Source organism: Rhynchophorus ferrugineus, unplaced genomic scaffold, assembly GCF_030347505.1.
Source record: "Rhynchophorus ferrugineus isolate W39M unplaced genomic scaffold, kcgeb_rfMv2 rfM10, whole genome shotgun sequence".
NCBI lineage: Eukaryota > Metazoa > Arthropoda > Insecta > Coleoptera > Curculionidae > Rhynchophorus > Rhynchophorus ferrugineus.
This window is the reverse complement of record NW_027472589.1, coordinates 6,302,501-6,329,875: the sequence shown is the minus strand read 5'-3', so window position 1 is coordinate 6,329,875 and position 27,375 is coordinate 6,302,501. Positions and strand designations below refer to the sequence as shown.

Here is a 27,375-nt window from a genome sequence, read left to right as displayed (position 1 = left end):
AAACAACTTTCTGTTTTTGATTTTTCCTTATATACATTTTTATGCTTTCTTGTATTTTGATCGGCGATATTCATTGGAGATGATGGACATTATCAGTGTAAACAGCAGAACTAAATTTTTGTTACGTCTGTCTACATAAAATAACATTTGCTTATAATTCTTTGCTTATAATTCTGCTGACAAGGTTCATCCACCACTCTTAGAAACTTGTGATATCTCAGTTGTCGGTTTTCGGATTTAATAGTGGCGGTTTTAATAGTTATTCAATGATAATGACCACAAATTCTGGCAAACAGAAGAGTTTTCCATAGCACATTGAAAAGAGAATCTACTGCACAAATGTTATGGGTTGGTCTAGAATACCGTTCTTCCAATAATGTTTCTAAATGTTGCTAGAGAGATGGAAAAAAAGTTGTAGAATAATGTTTATACCAGTTTCTCAATAATTGTCTTGAAAAAAATGATCAGAGTATATGTAAGTGCCTAATTTGTTAATATTTTACTTGTTATTTTATTTTTTTATTACTTGTGAACTCATCGGTACTTGAACATAACATAACATATGGTTTATTTATAGATATTTTTTTGTAGTTAGTATATAATTGTTAGTTTTTGATTGAGTCCTATGAATTGTATTTATTAATATTATTTGAAATCCATTAGTTTAAAAAATGTTTTGATTATTGCAATATCTGTTACCATAAATTTATATTTTAGAAATTGCTTATGAATAAATATTTAGTTAAGTAAGGTTAACTATAATGATTGGAAAAAGGTGATTTTTGTAAGTGTTGGTGTTTCTAAAGAATGGAAATTAAAAATAAAACTAAAACATTATATTTTGAATGCACGTATATTCATTTGTCTACATATTAAGTCACAATAGTATGCGCTATATACATTAATAGCTTAGGTGCGATAACTACTACATAAATTACATAAATATACGTAAACATCGGCTGTAATACACGAGATAATCCGTAGACCTTCGATGAAACAATAAAACGAACACAATTTCGCATTCTATTGCATAATTACTAGTCGCATGCATTGATAATGGAGGAACTACGGGTCTACGGAAACGTCCCGTGCTATCCCAGCCGCTTGTCTTTTTAAAAATAATTTCTTAAAAGACAACATCATCACAAAATAAGCTCCGCGGATACTTAGCCCCGCACTTAACACCTACAAAAATAATACTTACTTTTTACTACTAGCTACAGGTTTCTTTATATAAATAATGCATATATTACACGAGAAAAAAAAAAACAAAAATATTTCTGAATAACAACACAACCTAACTAGAGAGCGTCATCGGCATCGAGACGACGTCGATTTAGCACAGACTGGGGGCCTTCATTTTGTTGATGGCGTTGGAGAGGTGGAGGACCTCTGTGTTGAGCTGGTGCACGAGGCTCTCCAGTTTCTCGACGGTGTCGAGCACCTCCACCCTCTGGGTGTGCGGGTTGAATCGCACCTCGAACGGTCTGGACATCTGGCTGACCCATCTCCTGAATTTGTCCTTCATGTCTTCGATGCTCTCGGCCACGAAGTAGACGGGCTGGTACTCTTGGTCCTGGTAGGGTTGGACGGCGGTGCTTTCCGGCTGGAATGGTCTGTGTTCGGGTTTGTCGGACAGGGCGTGCAACAATTCCCCGTAGGCCGATAGGAGACCGGCTCCGTATACTTTGGTCTCTCCAGCTTCCTTGCAGAGACCGAATTCCACAGTAAACCAGTAGATCTGCAATAAAAATATTTCGTTACGTTAGTACAATAATCACAATATTCATATATTCATCACTTTGTTGTATACGTTAATAAATTGATAAGAAAGTGCTTTCAAGGGCTTCATTGGCGTTCGATATTGGCGTTAGGTTGAAAACGTTACCAAAATTATTAACATTAGGAGAGAATTTTGGGTTTGCTGTCTAGAATATTTAAAAATCCATCTTTACTTTGATGAAGAATATGATTAGATTCCCATTAACTGGAATATGTTTTAAAATTTCATTTATGTTGACCAGAAGGGTTGAAATCACGTTAATCACCTAATAATTAATGAAGTTTACCAGTTCACAGTTCAATTTTTATTTTTATATGTCGTAAGAAACAAATAGAAACATTTTCTGACCAATCTTGGATACAAAATACTGAAAATTTTAATCCCCTAGATTAGAAGAATCCCTTAAAATCAAACTGCATCAACAGATTCATATAACATCATGACATCATATGCATATCAAATAAGTCGATAATTGCAGCAATAATATTGTTAAAAGAATTAATAAAGAAATAATTTTTTCAGGAACATTCTTTCTATTTTTAGATTGTTCATCTTGAAGTTTCAAAAATCTATCTATCTATCTATCTATCTATATATATATATATATATATATATATATATATATATATATATATATATATATATATTGTATCATATCAAAACAATAGCCTTGATTGCGTACGAAGAACAAATTCCAATATGAAGAGAAAGACCTTTGGCGTCAAATGGAGTCATTATAAATAAAATGAACGCAATTAGTTACAGTATATGTATGGACGTAAGAAGTTTATGTTATTTAGGTGTCACAGCAACACAGCAGATATCCTCATTGGCAAACCCCTTTAAAGTTGGGAAATAATGAGAAGCTCCTAACTATACTTAATTAAGATGAAAGCCATTTTCATCTTGAGTGAGAAGTTCGTGAAGTAAACGAAAATTAATAGTAAAGGCGTTTTTTTTTCGAAACTAAGATAGGAAGAACTTGCCGGTCGACACCGAGAGATTTGAACTGATTTTTGTGGTCATTATTAAGCTGACGTCAATGGATTTATAGTATGTCCAACTAATGTCGAACAAATTGACGTTTTTTGATTGATCTCAACAGACATAACAAAATTAGCAGACCTGAAATCGTCGCTTTTGATTTAGATAAATCACCAGACCTAGATAAGTGTGACGCAACGCCGGCCATGTACGCATTTCATGGGTTTCTCGATGGCTAAGACTGGTCACGCGTGTCCATTCTTGACCATGGCACGGTATCAGTTATGTAAAGGTGTACCTGTGGTTTTGGTACGATGCATCTGAATGCAATCCCGTCACCGACGACGTGCACCAGGACGAAATCGGCCACGGCGAACCGCCTCGGTTTCAGTTCACGTATCCGTCATATCGACCGGACTTAATATCGCTCGAATATAGGCGGGTCGTCGGGGATTTCCGCGACGCGGCACAATAGACACATTTTCCGCGTCCATATAGGAACGTTAGGAAGCGGCGTTCGGATTTTTTTCAGGGTGAAAAGCCGAACGCTTAACAGCTAACGATTTCCCGTAACTTGAAAGCGCTTTTAACGATTATATAACGTTTCTTTATGAGGGTTATCAATATGGTGACTTGATAGGTTTTTAATACGTTCTAATGGTCGGTTTATCGTCCGTTAAATACTTACGGTACTGAGCTTTTCGATTTCCTCATCGGAGGCCCCGAGGGAGGCCAGGCCGATCTCCTGGGAGAACTGAGCGAAGCTGGGATCGGCCAAGAGTGGCATGTGACCGAGGATCTCGTGGATCGCGTCGCTGAAACAGGCAATATCGTCGTTAGAATTAAAAAAAATTAAAAATCGGATGAAAAATCCGCCAGGGACGTTAAACCGATTACAGTTTCCCGGAGAGGAGAGCGGATTTTTTCCCCAATTATTCCGTTCGCATCCAAAGCCGGCTAGTTTCGAAATTGGCGAGAGGCTCTCGCCCGCGACTCCGGCGACATCTAATGGCAATTACACGGATCTCCGAACAGATAATGGACCGAAAATGCAATTAGCGCCCGGGTCTTTGATCGTTTCACGCCTTTACATGCCCGAAACGACGCCGGCAACTTCGGCTCTCCATTACCGAGCGATAACCGAGTTAACATCCGTCGGTTCTTCCATACCGAACGAGAAAATTCGAAAAAAAAAGAAAAACTCGGTACTTACGGTTCCGGGGTGTGGAAGGGGGAGTTTATGTGACGAATGTACTGGGTGCTTTGGAAGATCCTGAAGGCGAGGGAGGCGAGGAAGTCCCTGGAGGTGAGGAGACCGGCGGCGGGTCTCAGGGTGAAGCCGGTGTATTTCTGCATGAACTTGGACATCTCGCCGAGCTGCGGGATCTTGTCCTCGACGAAGAGCCCTTCGTCTTGGAGCAGTTTGAAGGCGCGACGATGTTCGACGCAGGCGTGTTTCACGGTCAGTTCCTTGACGGTGTTGAAGACGGACTTCCAGGTCTTGTTCTCGACTTCGGTGTATTCGATGTATGGGACTGGGTCTCCACTGAAAATTGTTGATAAATCGTTTATTCTAAGTTAAGAGGATTTTTCAAAATTTAAATTATTTTCGAAGATGCAGCTCTCGTAGCGATTAAAATTTTAAAAATATTCTGAAACCAGCTTGTAACTAACCCTAAGCTGAAATTTAAAAAAAATATTTTTTTGTTTCACAAATTCAAAGTTTAATCTTCTAAGAATATGCTCTTAAGAAAACTTTTCTAAATTCAAATTACTTTCGAAGATATAACTGACTTAATGACGCGGCATTTAAATTGGCCGTAATTATCTTCTACACACTAGTCTAGAAATTTGAGAAAATGAATGTATTTTTATATTTCCAAAGTTTTATATTTTAAAAATATTCTGTTAAGAGGTCTAGCGGTCTAGAATAGGTCTAGAAGAAGTCTAGAAATTTAAAAAGTCTAGAAACTATAATAAAATTTGAATATATACTATTTTAAAGGAATTCGAAAATGTCAAAAGAATGGTAAGAAATGTCTCGAAATTTGGCAAAAAAAATTGTTTGACTTTTGTACGTTGGCAGCCGTTCTCTAGATTAAGAATTTTCTTAGTTTTTGGTGTCAGATTACTAAGAAGCTTGCAAGCAGTCGTGTCAATCGTGTCTGGAAACTACTTTTTTCGAGGCCCTTGACATGATATCTCAATTTCCCCTAAACCATTTTATTTAAAATTTTGTGTGAGAATTCTCTATAGATTCTTCCATTGTATCAAAGTAGAACTATAATAGAATTTGAATATTTACTATTTTAAGAGTTTGAAAATGTCAAAAGAATGGTAAATAATGTCTCGTAATTTGGCATAAATAATTGTTCGACTTTTGTACAATAACAACCCTTCTCTAGATTAAGAAGTTTCTTTGTTTCAGTTTCATCAGCTTGTAGCTTATTTAATAATTTCTTATTTTTTTTATTATGGATTCTTTACATTCAATTTTAATTTCATTTGTGTAAAAATACCTAATTTTCATGCCTCTATGCTAGAATATCCCTATAAAATAATCCCAAGACAAGGGTGACTTACTATTTATAGGCGAAGGCAATCTCGGCAATTTCCTTACGCCTCTCCCTGTAAACTTTATCGGCGAATCCAGGATGGTTCATGTCGAGATCCGGTTCGTACTTGGTCATCAAATGATTGCAGTTGTCCAACTCGCTGGCGTGTCTCGGGAACCAGGGGTTCTTGGCGGAGATATTATCCTCGCCGATCAAGGTAGTGTGTTCCAGAGTCTGCGACTGTCTCAAGTTCTTCAACAGTTGCAGCATATTGATCCGAGACATGTCGATCTTGATCAGGGCGTCCAGCTGACCGTTCTCGCTGATGTTGGGGCGAGTCTCCAAGTGTACGACGACCCCCTGGTACTTCTCGATCAGCTTCAACACTCTGGAGAGGGAGCTCATGCCTTCGCGGAGTCGGAGGACCAAGGCGGCCCTCTGGACGATCTTCTCGGACTCGGGGTCCTCGGTGATGGCGTTGGCCAGCACGATTTCTTCTTCGGTCAGGCCGGAGTCTAGAGGAACGGGCGGTTTTTAGTTGGTCGTTAGGGTAATGTGCAGCGAACGAGCGGCTATTAATAGACTCAAGCCGGGCGAATTATCAGACCGAGACACGCGACCTTCGTGTAAGTTATGTCGTGGTTATTATGATTAGCGAACAGAACCAAATACTCGTTTAAAATTCAAACAATTCCTGTTAGGTTTAGATAAACAATTTTCAGTGAAAACAAAATAGAATTGCGGATATTTTAGTCGTTATTAAATAAATAGCGATGTCGTAAGTTTGGTATGTCGATAGTTCTCGTTCCAAGCATAATTAAAGTTGTTTGTTATTGAATAATTAACTTTTAATTAAGTTTTCTTACAAAATATCAAAAAGTATGTCTTAAAAACATCATTTTCCAAATATCCAGTACCATAAAAAAAGACCAACGTGTATTTATCGGTATCAAAATACTCCTATAGAGCAAAATCTACGTTCTCTTATGATAGTTCAATATTATGGTTCCGGAAGCTCAATTAAAAACGTATATACTAAGGAAAGAAAATTAATTAGCTCTACTTTAAACAATCACTTGCTATAAATATCTTCGGACAATCTTGGGTTCGGAAATTAAATTAAAAATATTTGTCAAGAGACAATCCAAAGAAAATAATAATTATTTTCGAGGAATCATTGAAGAAGTCGTAGAAGCTTCTCTCAATAAATATCATTGCTTGTGAAGCTGAATTAAAAAAAAAACAATAATTTTAAAGACAATTCAAATAAACTAATGGTTATTGTAGATGTTTTTATATATCCAGCAATCATAGATGAAGCCGTAGAAAATTCTTACTAAAAAGTCGAATAATCATCGTAAAGAAAATTTAAAAATATATCGGGAAATATAATTAATTTCGTTCGTATTCAAAATATCATAGTTAAATGTATGTAGTTAAATCTACTGTTTATATATATATATATCGATAAGAATTTCCAATATATTGTTTAAAATATCGTTTATATTGATAATTTTTGATATATTTAACCAACGTCATCAGATTTTATACTTATTGTAATATATTGTTGATGTTATTCAATTTTAAATCTTAAAAACGAAGCAATATATATTTTAATCGCTTTATGTTTCAGATTGAATATTAAATAATATTGATATAAAGCAATAGGTTACGTTATTTTCATGAGAAAAAGAACAATGTTTTGTAATTCTTTCTGATATATAATCAATACTTTTTTCCAGATTTGCTGAGAATATTAGATATATTAAACCAAAGCAATTTTAAAAATTAATTTGAGTATTTTTTTGGTTTATTCTTTTTTTTTAGTTGTTATTAAACAGCAACACTATAAATGCAGTTTGCTTAAAATATCTTCAGATGCGAAATACGTTTTTAACAATATCCAAATCATAACATTTTATTAAAACCAATATTTTTTCCAGATCTATTAATGTTTTCACGAATTTTGATCATCACAGTTTTTTTTTCCTTTAATTTGATCCTCGATTTTAAGTGGTACCGTTTCATATCCTTTTTTTGTAAGACACCGTTTTCCCTTTGTGCGAAAATTAGAACTACGGCAACGTTATAATTGAACACTCAGCCTGAAGAGAGCCAGGCCGTGGAAAATCCGTTATAATAGTGGAAGTCAATTTTCACCCTCCATTTGACGCGGAAAAAAGGCCAGCGCGGAAAAGAATTTATACGTTTCCACTTTGGTGGTTATAATTTTTGGATTTGCGTCTTAAAACCGTGAATGATGGCGACGTGAGAGTGCACAGTCGTTGAGACGTCAAGTGCCGCTGTCCTTTTATTATTTTACCACGTCCTCTCGAGATTTATTACCGCTTGAGCCTTGTTATTACGCTTTATGTTACTGCACTTTATATAGGGAAAATAAGGAATAAGATATTTACCGTCTTTGTTGTTAGATTCCTCGGTTTTTTGGTTGCATTGTTCATTATCATATTCGGGATCTACGCTAGAGTCTACGGTAAACAAACAAAAAGAATCATGCAAAACGAAAAAAAAAGAGGACAAAAACTGCTCATGCTTGAACATCAATAATGCCTTACCATTAGCTCTTTGACGGGCTTCATCCAACACAGATTGTTTCGTCTGCTTCACGACCAGAGTTTCGAATCGGGCATCATCTACGAGAGATCTACGCCTCGCTGGGTATCCATTCTGTGAAAAAAATGATAATAATGGTAGTATAGTTGTACTGATTTCGTAATTTAAGCTTGAAAGATTTGGGTGATGTTGGGATCTATTCGCGATTGTAGTTATTGAATTATTAGGCTGAGAAAACGGAGACTGTGTCTTTGAGTCGACCAAAGAGCGAACAACTTCATTATTTCGAGGAAATTGCCCTCGTTCAGCTTCTCGATTCTTGCCGGATTCTAGTGGCACTCCGTCTTTAAAATTTCAAGCTCGTTATCATTATCCTCTGGCAACAATACGGATTTCTTTCCTGCGTCTCCGCGACGACATCTATTCGTTACGTAATCCTCGATGTTAATCATTTCCATTACAAATTTCTGATCGTTGTGTAAGTGATACGAACGCCAGGATTTTTTCTTCTTTCGCTCTAATTAGCAGCGATGTTAATGAGAATATAGTTGTATTGATTTCGTTATTTAAGCTTAAAAGCTTCTAGTGATGTTGGGATCTATCTGCGATTTTATTTATTGCATCATTAGGCTGAGAAAACGGGAGACTTTGTCTTTGAGACCACCAAAGAGCGAAAAACTTCTTTATTTCGAGGAAATTGCCCCCGTTCCGCTTCTCGACTCTTGCCGGATGTCTGGTCTCGGCTAGTGGCACCCGTTTTTGAAATTTAAGCTCGTTATCATTATCCCCTGGCAATAATACGGATTTCTTTCCTGCGTCTCCGCGACGACATCCATCCGTTATGTAATTCTCGATGTTAATCAGCCAATAATATCCTTCTATTTCCATTACAAATTTCTGTTCGTTGTGTAAGTGATATGAACGCCAGATTTTTTTTCTTCTTTCGTTCTAATTAGTAGCGATCTTAATGAGAATATAGTTGTATTCATTCCGTTATTTAAGCTTAAAAGCTTCGAGTGATGTTGGGATCTATCTGCGATTTTATTTATTGCATCATTAGGCTGAGAAAACGGGAGACTTTGTCTTTGAGACCACCAAAGAGCGAAAAACTTCTTTATTTCGAGGAAATTGCTCCCGTTCCGCTTCTCGACTCTTGCCGGATGTCTGGTCTCGGCTAGTGTCACCCGTCTTTGAAATTTAAGCTCGTTATCATTATCCCCTGGCAATAATACGGATTTCTTTCCTGCGTCTCCGCGACGACATCTATTCGTTATGTAATTCTCGATGTTAATCAGTCAATAATATCGTTGTATTTCCATTACAAATTTCTGATCGTTGTGTAAGTGATATGAACGCCAGATTTTTTTCTTCTTTCGCTCTAATTAGCAGCCATCTTAATGAGAATATAGTTGTATTGATTTCGTTATTTAAGCTTGAAAGCTTCGAGTGATGTTGGGATCTATCTGCGATTTTATTTATTGCATTATTAGGCTGAGAAAACGGGAGACTTTGTCTTTGAGACCACCAAAGAGCGAAAAACTTCTTTATTTCGAGGAAATTGCCCCCGTTCCGCTTCTCGATTCTTGCCGGATGTCTGGTCTCGGCTAGTGGCACCCAGTCTTTGAAATTTAAGCTCGTTATCATTATCCCCTGGCAATAATACGGATTTCTTTCCTGCGTCTCCGCGACGACATCTATTCTTTACGTATCCTCGATGTTAATCAGCCAATAATATCGCTCGATTTCCATTGCAAATTTATGATATTTGTGTAAGTAACACGAACGCCAGGATTTTTTTTTTGTTTCGTTCTAATTAGCATCGATCTTAATGAGAATGAAGGGGGCTTGGCTTGATGACCTTGGAAAGGGTAAGCGGAAACAGTCAGAGAGCGACAAGGTCAGACGTAAAGAGATCGGTACCAAACCGAAATCAGGTACCAGTTACAACGAACGAACCACAAGGGACCGTGCACGGCGCGCCACAAATACTAGCGCATTAAAATCGAATTATTTTAATTATTCACTAATTAAGATCGCCTTCTTTTTTTTTAATACGAATTTAATCGCTTTCCGAGTCGTTCGTTTTGGAAAAAAAATCGTGTTAAAAATTAAAAATTGCAATTTGTTTATTTCTAATTTGGCAACGGTTCGACTTTCTTCAAGTCCGCTCTTTGGCAATCTCGAAATACTATTTAGAAATTGTAATAAGTAAATTGAATGTGTTTCTGTGAATTTTTCGAAAATTTTGTTAATTTAAGTAATACTATAAACCGTTATTGGTTTCAGTAGTTGATATGTTCATAAATATATTTAGAAACTTTTATTTGTTATAATTATGTTAAGAACTCGGAAGAAAAGATACGGTGTTAAAATTATTTTAAAAAAATTCTAGATATTTGAAGGCAATAAGAAACTTTTATTTGTTATAATTATGGTAAGAATTCAGAAGACAAGGTGTTCAAATTATTTTAAAAGAAATAATAACAAAATTCTAGATATTTGAAGGCATTTTTTTGTTTTATTATTGAAAATAAATAATTTAGGATTGTTTTTTATGTAAAGTGGTACTTACCTCAATGCTGTAGCTTTTCTTGATGGCGAACATTTCCCTGTTCTTTTGAGCAGCGGCTACGGCGGCCATTGTTAATTTCTTTCGATGTGATTATCAACGAAGACAAAAGAAGCAATCGAGAATGATCGAAATCGATTCCAATTAATCCACCTGGAGCACTGGATGAACGCGAACACTGGCGACGGTCCAAAAATTCTCAGATAGCAAAAAAAAATTTGAATTCTCTTTCTGTTCGACCACGATAGTGTTGGAACTACGTCTGTCGAAGACTACAAAGAATTTTTCTGACCGATCAGAGTGGTGATCGTGAAGCACTGCGAACCTGTAGCAGTTGAATGCGTGCCTCCAACACCCGAGTTGACTTTTATGGGGCTCAGCTGGCCCCCTTTCTGGTGGGGATCGAACCTGCGTTGTCTCGAAGAGACGGAATGCGTGGTCTAGAAGCTGCCGGTTGACACTACAGAAGATTCGCGGTTAATGGGTGCGCCTATCATGGGCGATCGGAGGCCGGAGTACGTTTTCAGGTCGATGTTAAGAACTACTTTCGTAAAATTCCATTTTTTTCATACACATTTTCAATATTTAAATTACTGTTTTCCATGTGATATTCACCCGTTGTAGAAGAACTTGTTACTCAGTAAAATTGAATAATCATGAACTTCCGCAAGTAGACAACGTTAAATATCTGGGAATGCATTTCGATCAACGTTTGGCATGGAAAAAACATATAGTGACAAAACGCAAACAGCTTGGGCTTGAACTAAACTAAAAGTATTGGCTGATAGGGCGTAAATCTAAATTATCATTAGATAACAAGGTTTTGCTGTGTAAGTCAATACTTGGGTCTATTTGGACCTCCTTGGGGTACTTTTAGCAAATCTAACATAGATATCCTCCAGAGGTTCCAGAATAATGTATTGCGAATCATCGTCAAACTGATTCTGCGCGATATTCCCTTAGAACCCATAACGAGTGTAATTCGAAGCGTTAGTGCGAAGTGCTCTGAAAGACTATTAGTGCATCTGAAAACACTCGCCAAACAGTTAAATGTGCACGATTCGTAGGCTCAAAAGCAAACTACCATAGGAACTGTTTAATATACACATAGAGTGATATTAAATAATCTCTAGAATAAGTTAGAATTGACTCTGAAATAAGTGAGAATAGTATCTAGAATAAGATTTAGATTATAAGTTGTATAGCAGATCATTTACTGAAGCGATTTTCTACATGTCAGGATAGTTATATTATATAACAGAAATCATATAATAATAGTTATTGTCCATGGGAAGATTGTTGCAGTTCTTATAGATTAATTAAAAAATTACTGCTTTGTTTTTAAATTCCTTTCAAGACGATTATTTAAAACTAATGGCGGTTGAATAGTTGAAATGGTTCATATTAGTAATTTTTTTTCTTACTACAATGTTTAAGCTAATTTCTGATTATGCTTACTCTGTTTTATGATCATGTTTCACTTTAGAAAGGTATTTATGGAGTAAACTTGGTACGATATATATTAATAAAAATATTTTCTATGACTTTCTAAAACTTTATCCCATTTTTATGAAAGCGTGTCCGAAAAACTATGTTGCATTCCAATCACCGCTTCATTTTTGCAATACTTCAGCAATTTAAAATCCTCTGCCAGCCAAGCCATCAATCTAAACAAGTGGCAGTCACAAGAAGCTATATCTGGTGAGTTTGTTCAGTCTGTTTTCGCTATTACAGTTTAGTTTGTTCACTTGATGTCGGTGGAAATTCATCTTATAATACATTACATCTACTTTTTCTCGTTTCTCATACTTTCCCATCGTATAAAAACTCTTCGTTCAGCACCTGCTAAGCTGTCTAAAAGCGGCAGTGTTTGTCTGTAATGGTTCTTTGAGAGTTCGAGTTGGTTTTCTCCCTCTCTCTCATGGTTTTCTTTCCATGTCATTGGCATCAAAATCACCAGCTTGGAATCGCTTTTCGTTATCGTAGCGTCATCGTTCTTTATTGACCCAATGATTGTTTTTGGTTAAGTTTGGCAGATTTAAGATTTTTAGATCAGTAAAAACCAACAAGATACCACTTGTTGAAAATCGTGGTGTAGCCTCTATCGATAGATATTTTAATATCATATTTTAAGATACCAAATAAATAATTAGGTAAATTAAATGAGCCACGTGGGTCAGATAGATGGAAAAAAATTCTGATAGTTCTAGATTGTATATACAATATACTGTATACGCAACACACCAGTTAATATAATAACATTCCAAATATTCTCAGTATAATTAAGAATATCAAGCCATTTTATTTCTTTTGATAGTTTAGATATATTTCATTAGTTTTGATATCTTCTCCTATAAATCCTAGATCTGGAATAAGATCACTCAACCCTGTTCGCCCCAGTCAGTTACATATGGTAATAAGTAATTATTCCTATTACATCTGGGTACTTCTTTATTCTGAAATACTTGTATTTTGTTGAAATTACCTCTCGTAGAACATGGGTTTTAGTCCTTGCTTGTGCAGCAGCAACTTACGTGCGGATAATTTAGTTTTTTTCTAAACAACCGACATATTTTGGTTGTAGTTTAATTGAATATGCGCTTGTTGATTTTTATTCTCCATCTCTTGGTTCACTTATCCAATTGCAACGCCATCAGCAAATGTAGCCATAGAGACATTGTCTATTTTTGGCATGTGCCATGTATAAAGTTGGCAAAGAACAAGACACAAAACGTTGCTTTGCGGTAAACCTGCCTTTGCTTCTTTCATTGTTGAGTAAGCTTCTTTTTGTTTAATTTTAGATCATCTGGCTGAGTTTTTAAGAGTTCAATATGGCTTGGGTAATATTTTATTGAGGCGTGAGTTTCTTATGCCAAAGTTTATCGAAAGCTTGCGCTACGTCCAACTGGCAAACTTTTTTTTTTAAACTTCATTTCTCTGTGTAGTCTTGGTCAATAATATCTGTGATCATATACATCTGGTCCATTGTTTATAAAACCAAGCTGATATGGGACTATTATTTCTATCCGTCATTGTTTTTAATCATTTTTTGTGTCCAGTGTTATTAATAGAAGAGATAATTCCGGCCGGCGTGATTTGGTCGACATCGTGGGTGCTTGGGCTCGCTCTCCGTCCATCGTGCCGTTCCAAGAACGGTAGCCGACGCACGCGACTCCGTTTTACCATCATGCTGTGATTCCCGCTCGACATGGCGGCCGACGTTTCACGGCCTGATGGGTGCTGCTGCCACAGCGGACGGCGGAGTCACCGCAGCAGTTAATGTGGACGTCACGCGCGACGCTCGATGATGAACGGGTCCTGCGAGAGGTGGCCATTGTTTAACGGCGACAAATTATTCATGATTTCGTTGGAAATTCGGCGGTTTTTCTGCGTACACGCAGCTGGGATTTTACGACTTTAGATTTCGCGGTTGTTTGGTCGTACTTTTTCCAAAACATCCAATCGCAGTTTGAAATTCAACAAAAATCATTATTCAATCATCGTTCATCAGCTATTAGAAATGCGGCTTTTCCCTGTCACATCTCCATTATCTAATTATGTGCAGAATTTTTACGTATTCATTCCGCAAATACTTTATCACCGACAAAAATTACAACTATTTAGGTGAATCAGTGTTTTTTAGTTATTGTTTATATGAAATTTGTTGAATATTTGTGAGTGAGAACGTAGAATCTTCAGTTATATTGATGTCAGTTCAAGGAATAGTGTCAGGAATACGATATAATTAAAAGTTTAGTAGTAATTTTGTTTTATTTTTCATATCCCAAGATAAGTTTTAATATAGTGAAGTTGGAATAGTAAGTCAGAAAATTATTTTGTAGCCATTATCTATGTATTTTTTACATTATTAGAACATTTTTATTACTTGATTAATTACTTGATATTTATATTATTGATAAAAGTTATTTCTATAAAATTGCTGAACATTTATGCATAATGATAGTGTTAATTAACTAGAACGTTAACACTGATATAAATTATTATTCAATCATCATTCATCAGCTATTAGAAATGCGGCTTTTCCCTGTCACATCTCCATTATCTAATTATGTGCAGAATTTTTACGTATTCATTCCGCAAATACTTTATCACCGACAAAAATTACAACTATTTAGGTGAATCAGTGTTTTTTTGTTATTGTTTATATGAAATTTGTTGAATATTTGTGAGTGAGAACGTAGAATCTTCAGTTATATTGATGTCAGTTCAAGGAATAGTGTCAGGAATACGATATAATTAAAAGTTTAGTAGTAATTTTGTTTTATTTTTCATATCCCAAGATAAGTTTTAATATAGTGAAGTTGGAATAGTAAGTCAGAAAATTATTTTGTAGCCATTATCTATCTATTTTTACATTATTAGAACATTATTATTACTTGATTAAATACTTGATATTTATATTATTGATAAAAGTTATTTCTATAAAATTGCTGAACATTTATGCATAATGATAGTGTTAATTAACTAGAACGTTAACACTGATATAAATTATTATTCAATCATCATTCATCAGCTTTTAGAAACACGGCTTTTCCCTGTCACATCTCCATTATCTAATTATGTGCAGAATTTTTACGTATTCATTCCGCAAATACTTTATCACCGACAAAAATTACAACTATTTAGGTGAATCAGTGTTTTTTTGTTATTGTTTATATGAAATTTGTTGAATATTTGTGAGTGAGAACGTAGAATCTTCAGTTATATTGATGTCAGTTCAAGGAATAGTGTCAGGAATACGATATAATTAAAAGTTTAGTAGTAATTTTGTTTTATTTTTCATATCCCAAGATAAGTTTTGATATAGTGAAGTTGGAATAGTAAGTCAGAAAATTATTTTGTAGCCATTATCTATGTATTTTTTACATTATTAGAACATTTTTATTACTTGATTAATTACTTGATATTTATATTATTGATAAAAGTTATTTCTATAAAATTGCTGAACATTTATGCATAATGATAGTGTTAATTAACTAGAACGTTAACACTGATATAAATTATTATTCAATCATCATTCATCAGCTATTAGAAATGCGGCTTTTCCCTGTCACATCTCCATTATCTAATTATGTGCAGAATTTTTACGTATTCATTCCGCAAATACTTTATCACCGACAAAAATTACAACTATTTAGGTGAATCAGTGTTTTTTAGTTATTGTTTATATGAAATTTGTTGAATATTTGTGAGTGAGAACGTAGAATCTTCAGTTATATTGATGTCAGTTCAAGGAATAGTGTCAGGAATACGATATAATTAAAAGTTTAGTAGTAATTTTGTTTTATTTTTCATATCCCAAGATAAGTTTTGATATAGTGAAGTTGGAATAGTAAGTCAGAAAATTATTTTGTAGCCATTATCTATGTATTTTTTACATTATTAGAACATTTTTATTACTTGATTAATTACTTGATATTTATATTATTGATAAAAGTTATTTCTATAAAATTGCTGAACATTTATGCACAATGATAGTGTTAATTAACTAGAACGTTAACACTGATATAAATCATTATTCAATCATCGTTCATCAGCTATTAGAAATGCGGCTTTTCCCTGTCACATCTCCATTATCTAATTATGTGCAGAATTTTTACGTATTCATTCCGCAAATACTTTATCACCGACAAAAATTACAACTATTTAGGTGAATCAGTGTTTTTTAGTTATTGTTTATATGAAATTTGTTGAATATTTGTGAGTGAGAACGTAGAATCTTCAGTTATATTGATGTCAGTTCAAGGAATAGTGTCAGGAATACGATATAATTAAAAGTTTAGTAGTAATTTTGTTTTATTTTTCATATCCCAAGATAAGTTTTGATATAGTGAAGTTGGAATAGTAAGTCAGAAAATTATTTTGTAGCCATTATCTATGTATTTTTTACATTATTAGAACATTTTTATTACTTGATTAATTACTTGATATTTATATTATTGATAAAAGTTATTTCTATAAAATTGCTGAACATTTATGCACAATGATAGTGTTAATTAACTAGAACGTTAACACTGATATAAATTATTATTCAATCATCGTTCATCAGCTATTAGAAATGCGGCTTTTCCCTGTCACATCTCCATTATCTAATTATGTGCAGAATTTTTACGTATTCATTCCGCAAATACTTTATCACCGACAAAAATTACAACTATTTAGGTGAATCAGTGTTTTTTAGTTATTGTTTATATGAAATTTGTTGAATATTTGTGAGTGAGAACGTAGAATCTTCAGTTATATTGATGTCAGTTCAAGGAATAGTGTCAGGAATACGATATAATTAAAAGTTTAGTAGTAATTTTGTTTTATTTTTCATATCCCAAGATAAGTTTTGATATAGTGAAGTTGGAATAGTAAGTCAGAAAATTATTTTGTAGCCATTATCTATGTATTTTTTACATTATTAGAACATTTTTATTACTTGATTAATTACTTGATATTTATATTATTGATAAAAGTTATTTCTATAAAATTGCTGAACATTTATGCATAATGATAGTGTTAATTAACTAGAACGTTAACACTGATATAAATTATTATTCAATCATCATTCATCAGCTATTAGAAATGCGGCTTTTCCCTGTCACATCTCCATTATCTAATTATGTGCAGAATTTTTACGTATTCATTCCGCAAATACTTTATCACCGACAAAAATTACAACTATTTAGGTGAATCAGTGTTTTTTAGTTATTGTTTATATGAAATTTGTTGAATATTTGTGAGTGAGAACGTAGAATCTTCAGTTATATTGATGTCAGTTCAAGGAATAGTGTCAGGAATACGATATAATTAAAAGTTTAGTAGTAATTTTGTTTTATTTTTCATATCCCAAGATAAGTTTTAATATAGTGAAGTTGGAATAGTAAGTCAGAAAATTATTTTGTAGCCATTATCTATCTATTTTTACATTATTAGAACATTATTATTACTTGATTAAATACTTGATATTTATATTATTGATAAAAGTTATTTCTATAAAATTGCTGAACATTTATGCATAATGATAGTGTTAATTAACTAGAACGTTAACACTGATATAAATTATTATTCAATCATCATTCATCAGCTTTTAGAAACACGGCTTTTCCCTGTCACATCTCCATTATCTAATTATGTGCAGAATTTTTACGTATTCATTCCGCAAATACTTTATCACCGACAAAAATTACAACTATTTAGGTGAATCAGTGTTTTTTTGTTATTGTTTATATGAAATTTGTTGAATATTTGTGAGTGAGAACGTAGAATCTTCAGTTATATTGATGTCAGTTCAAGGAATAGTGTCAGGAATACGATATAATTAAAAGTTTAGTAGTAATTTTGTTTTATTTTTCATATCCCAAGATAAGTTTTGATATAGTGAAGTTGGAATAGTAAGTCAGAAAATTATTTTGTAGCCATTATCTATGTATTTTTTACATTATTAGAACATTTTTATTACTTGATTAATTACTTGATATTTATATTATTGATAAAAGTTATTTCTATAAAATTGCTGAACATTTATGCATAATGATAGTGTTAATTAACTAGAACGTTAACACTGATATAAATTATTATTCAATCATCATTCATCAGCTATTAGAAATGCGGCTTTTCCCTGTCACATCTCCATTATCTAATTATGTGCAGAATTTTTACGTATTCATTCCGCAAATACTTTATCACCGACAAAAATTACAACTATTTAGGTGAATCAGTGTTTTTTTGTTATTGTTTATATGAAATTTGTTGAATATTTGTGAGTGAGAACGTAGAATCTTCAGTTATATTGATGTCAGTTCAAGGAATAGTGTCAGGAATACGATATAATTAAAAGTTTAGTAGTAATTTTGTTTTATTTTTCATATCCCAAGATAAGTTTTGATATAGTGAAGTTGGAATAGTAAGTCAGAAAATTATTTTGTAGCCATTATCTATGTATTTTTTACATTATTAGAACATTTTTATTACTTGATTAATTACTTGATATTTATATTATTGATAAAAGTTATTTCTATAAAATTGCTGAACATTTATGCATAATGATAGTGTTAATTAACTAGAACGTTAACACTGATATAAATTATTATTCAATCATCATTCATCAGCTATTAGAAATGCGGCTTTTCCCTGTCACATCTCCATTATCTAATTATGTGCAGAATTTTTACGTATTCATTCCGCAAATACTTTATCACCGACAAAAATTAAAACTATTTAGGTGAATCAGTGTTTTTTAGTTATTGTTTATATGAAATTTGTTGAATATTTGTGAGTGAGAACGTAGAATCTTCAGTTATATTGATGTCAGTTCAAGGAATAGTGTCAGGAATACGATATAATTAAAAGTTTAGTAGTAATTTTGTTTTATTTTTCATATCCCAAGATAAGTTTTGATATAGTGAAGTTGGAATAGTAAGTCAGAAAATTATTTTGTAGCCATTATCTATGTATTTTTTACATTATTAGAACATTTTTATTACTTGATTAATTACTTGATATTTATATTATTGATAAAAGTTATTTCTATAAAATTGCTGAACATTTATGCATAATGATAGTGTTAATTAACTAGAACGTTAACACTGATATAAATTATTATTCAATCATCATTCATCAGCTATTAGAAATGCGGCTTTTCCCTGTCACATCTCCATTATCTAATTATGTGCAGAATTTTTACGTATTCATTCCGCAAATACTTTATCACCGACAAAAATTACAACTATTTAGGTGAATCAGTGTTTTTTTGTTATTGTTTATATGAAATTTGTTGAATATTTGTGAGTGAGAACGTAGAATCTTCAGTTATATTGATGTCAGTTCAAGGAATAGTGTCAGGAATACGATATAATTAAAAGTTTAGTAGTAATTTTGTTTTATTTTTCATATCCCAAGATAAGTTTTAATATAGTGAAGTTGGAATAGTAAGTCAGAAAATTATTTTGTAGCCATTATCTATCTATTTTTACATTATTAGAACATTATTATTACTTGATTAAATACTTGATATTTATATTATTGATAAAAGTTATTTCTATAAAATTGCTGAACATTTATGCATAATGATAGTGTTAATTAACTAGAACGTTAACACTGATATAAATTATTATTCAATCATCATTCATCAGCTTTTAGAAACACGGCTTTTCCCTGTCACATCTCCATTATCTAATTATGTGCAGAATTTTTACGTATTCATTCCGCAAATACTTTATCACCGACAAAAATTACAACTATTTAGGTGAATCAGTGTTTTTTTGTTATTGTTTATATGAAATTTGTTGAATATTTGTGAGTGAGAACGTAGAATCTTCAGTTATATTGATGTCAGTTCAAGGAATAGTGTCAGGAATACGATATAATTAAAAGTTTAGTAGTAATTTTGTTTTATTTTTCATATCCCAAGATAAGTTTTAATATAGTGAAGTTGGAATAGTAAGTCAGAAAATTATTTTGTAGCCATTATCTATCTATTTTTTACATTATTAGAACATTTTTATTACTTGATTAATTACTTGATATTTATATTATTGATAAAAGTTATTTCTATAAAATTGCTGAACATTTATGCACAATGATAGTGTTAATTAACTGGAACGTTAACAATGATATAAATCATCATTCAATCATCATTCATCAACTTTTAGAAACACGGCTTTTCCCTATCACATCTCCATTATATAAACATGTGTAGAATTTTTATATATACATTCTGTAATTACTTTATCAGCAACAAAATTTGTTTAAAAAATTAACTATTTAGATGCCCCAGTGTTTTTCGCCATTGTTTACAGGAAATTTGTTACATATTCCTGAATGAGAATGTAGACTCTTCAGTTATATTGATGTATTGATGTTGTCGAGCAATAGTATCAGAAATATCAAATAATTAAAAATTTAGTAGTGATTTTGTTTTTTTTTATATCCCGAAATAAGGTTTGATATAGTGAAGTTGGAATAGTATGTCAAGACATATTATTTTGTAGACATTTAAATTATTTCTATCTATTTTTTACGTTATTAGAAAATGGTGTATAATTGTGATAAACGTGTTAAAAGAACTTATTCTGATTAAATTGACATACACGTGATTCTTTGTCATTTATTACTTGATATAGATGAAGGTTTATTTATGATGATAGTGTCAGAGGTGAATTATTTTAATTAACTAGAACGGTAACAATGGTATGAATAATAATTTGTTCTGTCTCTAATCAGAAATCTAAGGTAAATTATTTAAGAAACTGCACTCAGCAAGTAATTGTTCTTGTTAAATTATTTTAATGTAGTTTTTGTTCTAACTATTAATATTTAATATAAGATGTAACAGTAAGACAATACATATTACCTTGTAGCCATTTGACTTCTATCTATTTTTTATGTTATAACTTTAAAATTTATTACAATTTTACAAAAACAATCAAGGAAATTACATTAATTTTAGTGTATAACTATATTAAAGCGTCGGAGAATATATATATATATATATATATATATATATATATATATATATATATATATATATATATATTATATAGAAGATAAATATATTAAAAGAACTTTGATATTTCTTTGAATTATTTGACAGCGTCGGAGAATATTTATTTTAATTAACTGGATTTTTAACAATGGCTTAAACAATTTATACAACATATAACTAATTTTATACAAAAATTTAATGTAGATTATCTAAGGAAATATTTTATTTGGATATAATTGTTGGACGTTGTGTTTATCTACTTTTATAGTTATGTGAATTTATTGTATATATTGACTATATTTTTATAAATATAATTAATGTAATAATGTTAAATTTCGAACCATTCAATCATGAAAATTGTTAGTACTGACTTAGTCGTATTTATTTTAAAATATTCAAAAAAAGTTTTCTTCTTTTCCATTTTGTTTTAGATAAAAGGTCTTAATATATATATATATATATATATATATATATATATATATATATATATATATATATATATATATATATTATTTTGTAACTATATAGTTTTTATATAATTTTAATTATTATATTTTTATTAAGAAAACTAAAAAAAAATTATTTAACTAGATGATGATTCTATTTTAAATTCCTCAAAACAAGTGTTTTGATGGATGTTTAAAGATGGAATAACAAGTTCAAATTTCATTGTAGTTTTTGTTTTAGATAATTGCTTTAATTTTATATTGTTTTGTATTAATTTTATTTGTTTTACGTATATGTTTAGAAAGGAAATCAACGTTAAGTTAACTTTTGGTGTGCAAATGGGTATATATTGCTTTTATTTGTATATTTAATTATTTAATAATATTATGTAATAATAATTATATGATTTTTACGACGTGTTTAAACGAGATGTCTTAAATATGTGTATCTTATTTTATTGCTAATTGAATTGATCTTATATATGTTTTATATAATTTTTTATAACGATAATTAATAAAATAATATTACTGGATATACAAATTATAACTAAGAATCTACTAATTTATAACATTTTTCTAAAGAAATTCAATGATGGCAACTCTGGATTTATTAAAAAAGCGTTTCGTATATGGAATTATAAAACATAATGAAAAGAAAGAAAACTTTACACTGTATTATAATATTATTAATGTTAAATAAGTTTGGTTCAAGTTCGACCAAAAAGAAAATTAGAGCGAAATTAAGTGAATATTCAGTTCAAAGCATTTCTGAAGAAATGTTGTTGATTCTTCTTTGTTATGTAACTCTGGGTAATATGTTGTTCTTAATGTCAAGTATAGTGGAGCTATTGCCAATATTATTTCGTAATTGTGGGTATTTACTTCCTAGTTGTGATTAATACTGTTTGTTGGTACAATTTCTTGGAATTTCTGTCAGTTGAAATGTGAATAATTCTTGTTTTTGAATTAAAATGATGGTCGGGTTTACTGGAATAACTGGTGATTTTTTGTTGAAATTGTGGGGTTTTCTTCTCCTCTAGTGATTGATATTAATTCCTCGAATAGGCATAGCGTTTATATAATTGTGGTTTATATCGCCAGTTATTTTTTTATGTCAAATGTCTGGAATGTGATGGTTAGTGTGGCTTTTTTGTATCGTCATTCTTATTACTGTGCGTAATGTGGTTTATTGAGAGTATATGCATAGTGATTTAGCTATTTTAAATTAGATTAAAAAATTGTAGATAATAAAATATGCACAGTGTAATAAAATGTACATTTGTAGGATTTTTTCGGAATTGAACTTTAAATTAAATCCTTTTGAAACGATTGTTTTATTAGATATACCTTAGTTGCCCCTCTTTCTGATTATATATGTGTTTTATCTCACATAAATGGTACGATTTTTGATTCTGTATCAAAATAAGAAATAATCTGAAGGTGTAATGCATGGTAAACCTTGTCGATGAGGTAGATTTTTCTTCTAGGTAGATTACGCTTATGTAGCGAGCGTTTTTCTTCCAATATTCACCTTAAGATCTTCAGTGATCATCAGAGCTTTTAAATGCTCATCTTCGAACATTTCACCAGAACGTTATTAGAATGAAAAAACTGTGTAACTCCTCAGTTATCAGTTATCAGATAGAGAGAGTGATTACTTACATCGAGACCTTCAGAGATACTCTATTCTCATGTCAATATTGATACAACTCTTGGATAACACCGGAACAGAACACAGAATCAAACCACTTCTTGTGTAGTGTAGGTAAGATAGGGCCGATGGGTTTCCTACATATATCATACTCCTTTTAGATTTCCCATTTTTATGTCATGAAGCCCCATTGGTTCTAGTACTTGATTGTTGATTAGAATTAAATGCGTCTCTATATTATTTTCTTCACATGCTTCTTCCATTTAGATTTAATATGTTTAAAAGTTTGGAAATGATAAGATAGGTCCAAAAAGCAAATGAATCGGCTGATTTCGGTTTCATCGAAAGGTCAATTATTTAATTACTTGTTTCTCGCTCATTTTATTAACTTATTTTAGTATTCGGAATCTAGTGTCTTCGATTCCCTTTTTCCCATTCTTCAAGATAATTTTATTATTTCCAAATTTTCTTCCGTTTTTTCTCGGGGAACCTCTGACATAACTTTGATGAATGTTTAGGATAAATTGTCTTGTTGAAAAACAAAACTTTTTCTGAACTATTTTCAGATAGATTTCACTGCACTATCACCACCATGCTTAACACTACACAGTTCTTGTTTCTGACGACCGTTCGCCTTTTGATCGATGTACCAAAACATGTCTATTTGATTCAAAATTTGGTGAAAATAGTCTTTTCTGTCTGCTTTTTATGTGTTTTGTCCAATTTGGTCTATTTCTCTTATATATACAGTTAGTTTATTTTTTTACTGCTATGCATCCTTTCAGGCCAGCAGGCAGTAAAAGTCCTTTTATAGTTGTAGTTTAAACTGATTTTGCTCGCGTTTCATTTATAGTAACGGTATCTTGAGGTAACGTCGGTTCCTTCAGTATCTTTTTATGTAAGAGCACAAATGATATGAAATGATAAGTAACTTACTTATTGTGAAAAATCTGTAAAACGTATTTTATTCAAAGTGTATTGTCCTCTACTTTTTCTCATCTTTCAGTCGATTTACGGACTACAACTCGAGAGGAAGGAAGGAACTCGAATCTTTTGAAGCTATTCACGAACCGACCCATTTTTTGCTACCTTGATAAGAAGTGAAACGCATCTGAGACACATCACAACTCATACATCGGAAAAGGTAACAATCAGAAGGAGCAAAGCATGGAGAATACGGCGGGTGGGTTAGCACTTCTCGTTTTAACGTTTCCAAGTATGTCTTTACCGGTTTTGCAATATGTGGTCGAGCGTTGTCATGCTGAAGAAGTTGATAACGATCCCCATTGATGGTTTCATCGAGTAATGACTTCAAATCCGTATTTTTAATATTTTTTGCTTCTCCTGGACACTATTTGTCATCAGTGTCAAAAGCACTATTTTTAAAACGTTGAAATCGATGGAGCATGATTGTCTTAAGCTTCACACAGCACTCAGTGGTCTTCAGCCTTGAAATTCAAGTAAAAAAAGTAAAATATGAAGTTGATTCCAATGCGATTTAATACACAGTACAACCATCTGTCGTAAATCCTTTAAAATTAATTTATGGACCTGTATCTTTCAAGACAGCATAACAAGAAATTTTTTAATAAATTTGTTCGTTATATTCTCGATCTATCGCAATTAAAACGAAATAAAATCAAAGATAACCTTGAAGGTTCCCTGATGCTTGAGGTGTCGCTCTCAAAAGAAAAACCTTGGTTCTTGTATCACTGCGAGTGGAGTTCGTGATATAGAAAAAATACGAGAAAGAGCGATCGAATATTGAAATGCCATTTTTATTCCAATTTTTAACAATCGTTACTACTGTAAATAACCGCGCGGCGTTTATCCTACGTATCAAAAGCGTTAAATGCGTATAACTGACCTTGATTTCGTGGAACGCTTTACTGTAACGATTTGAGTGTCACTTTTTGTTATTTACACATAAAAAATCGCCACGATGCAAAAAGCGCTGTGCAGCGATCTGTTTTAGAGGGTGAGACGTGAGCAATACGATTATTTTGTCACCTGTACATTTTTTGCCGGAGTAAGATCAAGGACTATTTGAGATTTTTAAAACGAATAAAAAAGAAGGTAATTTAGAATTGTAGTTTCGAGGAAAAAAACATTAAGACAACGGAAGGAGACAAAATAAAAACTTAATAAAGTAGAAGAGAACAAGACATACTAACGTAACAGCAGCAGTAGCGAGCTTGTATCATTATCATTTATAAAAAAAGGGACAGGACTTACTAACACAGGAAAGGTTGAATTGTCGAATTAAATGGAATCAAAATAATATGATTTTGATTAATTTATTCCTCATTTTTGTTTACTTATTTAGACAAGGCCTTGTTGTGATTTATCAGCTCTATGAACGTCAGTGTAATTGATTTTGTTTATGTTGAATTATTGGACTGTTAGCTAAAAAATTCGCATTACATTACTTTATATAATTTATTAACCGACTTCGAAAAAGGAGAAGGATGTATATATATATATATAAGACATGCACAAAGTTTTCACATATTTTTTATGTAATATAATCAGATATTTGTGCATAATGTTATTTCTGAGCTGATGTGAAAGAAAATCTGAAGTCCTTCAGTGTAAAAGCCATTCAGTTTGCTTTTTAAGCACTGACTATAGCCTTTGAGACCTCGTAGAAATAATGTAGACAACTGCTTCTATGGTGTAATGGTTAAAGCGTTTAGCTCCTAAACGGATGTCGCGGGATCGATTCACTGTACAGATAATAGCTTTTTATTGTCGTTTAGTTAGAACATTTGTCAAATAACCTAGGCTATATAGCGGACCCCGGGGTCTGAATCGCTCCCTATTTTCAGTCATTGTTTCTTTATTTCTATCTTTCCTCATATTGGCTGCACTTTTACTTGGCCTACCCATTGTAATATTAAATAAAATAACTGCGTAATTTATTGAGAAAATATCTAACACTAAAAAGAGAAAAATAAAATATTTTTAACAAAAAAATTGAACCGACTTGACAAATAATAAGTAAGGAACTCACTAAAAATTAAAAAATAATCTGGTTCTGTTGAATTATACATATGTCATTGTGTGTCATTATTTTAAGAAATTGGAATAATCAGTTGCTTTGTTTAACTTATTTATATATGTTGATTTATATACTAAAAGAATTTGTTTTGATTAATTCGACATATATGTGGTTCTTTGTCATTTATTGATTAGGTCTTATTTATAATATTTATTTATTTGAGAAATTAGGCAATAAGACATTTTTCTTATTAAACGGTTCCTATACTATTCACTCTTTATGTTTTGTTTTATACCATTGAAATTAAAGACTTATTAGTTAGAAGATATTATTTTATTTATAAACTAGTAACAGTTAATATATTTTTTATATAACCTACGTTCACTAGTACACCCTTAAACCTTTTGTTTTCTCCAGTGAGATTCCATTTTGTAGATTTTCGCTTGTTGCAAGATCTCTCTGAAGTGTTCAACAGTAGTCTGTTGTCATTAAGACGCTCCCTTTTCTCTGGTATCTTTTCGCCATATCTTTAATATCCTGGTGAAGTCGTTCAACTTCCTTTTCGCTCACATCACCCAAATTTTTTAGAAAATTAGTAAAGGTGAAGGCTTTTTTGCTCAAGACCTTTGTAATGTGTAATATTTTGTCTACAGCCTGTAAACTATCCAAGGAATTGGGATCGGTAAGAAATTTCTGTTCTTAAACTATTTCAGTGCAATTTATTTGTGATATTAGAGTTAGTAGTGAGACGTTAGACTCAGCAAGTAGCGGTCACTGGTAAATTTTAACGTAGTCTTAAAATCAAAAACGAATTGTTTAATTATATCAAATGTTTACAACCAATAACAATGAATTGCTCTGATTGATTTATTTATTGATATATATTTCTTATTTGTTTGTAAAATATATCTAATATATAAAGTTTAAGAAATTATAGTCAGCAACAACAATAATTGTTGTTCGTTTATCTCATATTTTACAATCAACTAGAAATTGTTCTGTAAACTTATTTAGGTGTGATTATGTTTATTTGTAATTTAATTATTCATCATTTCATTAAGAGTCAGTTATTAGGATTATTAAGAAACTAGCGACCCGCCCCGGCTTCGCACGGGTGCAATGCTGATACTAAATTAAATACACTACAGAAAAAATATGAACGTTGTATATAAAAACATAGCGGCCCGCTCCGACTTTGCACGGGCATAAAATATATATGCCTATGTCACTCAATGAAAACATGATTAAAATCGATCCAGTATTTTTGGTTCATTCATTACTGCCCTTGGCCTGCACGCATTAAATTTGGAGTAAAACAAT

The 27,375-nt window shown here is 32.0% G+C and overlaps 1 protein-coding gene and 1 long non-coding RNA gene across 3 annotated transcripts; one reads left to right on the top strand and one right to left on the bottom strand.

The window, feature by feature from the left end:
* Window positions 1-834: 834 nt before the first annotated feature.
* ple (tyrosine hydroxylase ple) lies at window positions 835-10,874 on the bottom strand. 2 transcript variants are annotated; one of them, XM_076415506.1, is made up of 7 exons: window positions 10,469-10,874; window positions 7,899-8,010; window positions 7,740-7,811; window positions 5,351-5,837; window positions 3,981-4,313; window positions 3,456-3,582; window positions 835-1,741 (listed from the first exon to the last, which is right to left on the bottom strand). In XM_076415506.1, exons 1-7 carry the CDS (start codon window positions 10,535-10,537, stop codon window positions 1,337-1,339), a joined length of 1,605 nt encoding a protein of 534 aa, XP_076271621.1. In that variant the 5' UTR covers window positions 10,538-10,874; the 3' UTR covers window positions 835-1,336. The 2 variants fall into 2 exon arrangements, with proteins under 2 accessions (XP_076271621.1, XP_076271620.1); XM_076415505.1 differs by having other exon boundaries at window positions 7,740-8,010; window positions 10,469-10,807.
* A 6,013-nt stretch (window positions 10,875-16,887) lies between these two features.
* Window positions 16,888-19,857, top strand: LOC143203565 (uncharacterized). The gene is made up of 2 exons (XR_013007373.1): window positions 16,888-18,201; window positions 18,715-19,857. It is a non-coding gene; the product is annotated as an uncharacterized LOC143203565 (long non-coding RNA).
* Window positions 19,858-27,375: the final 7,518 nt, after the last annotated feature.

What these genes read in the sequence shown, in the direction of transcription:
- ple (XM_076415505.1), bottom strand. Translation starts at nt 10,537, where the DNA reads ATGGCCGCCGTAGCCGCTGCTCAAAAGAACAGGGAAATGTTCGCCATC. An exon ending in CCCTTCCACACCCCGGAACC is followed by an intron (nt 3,583 to 3,980) that starts GTAAGTACCGAG and finishes TGCCTGTTTCAG; the next exon opens with CGACGCGATCCACGAGATCC. An exon ending in AAATCGAAAAGCTCAGTACC is followed by an intron (nt 1,742 to 3,455) that starts GTAAGTATTTAA and finishes TTTTTATTGCAG; the next exon opens with ATCTACTGGTTTACTGTGGA.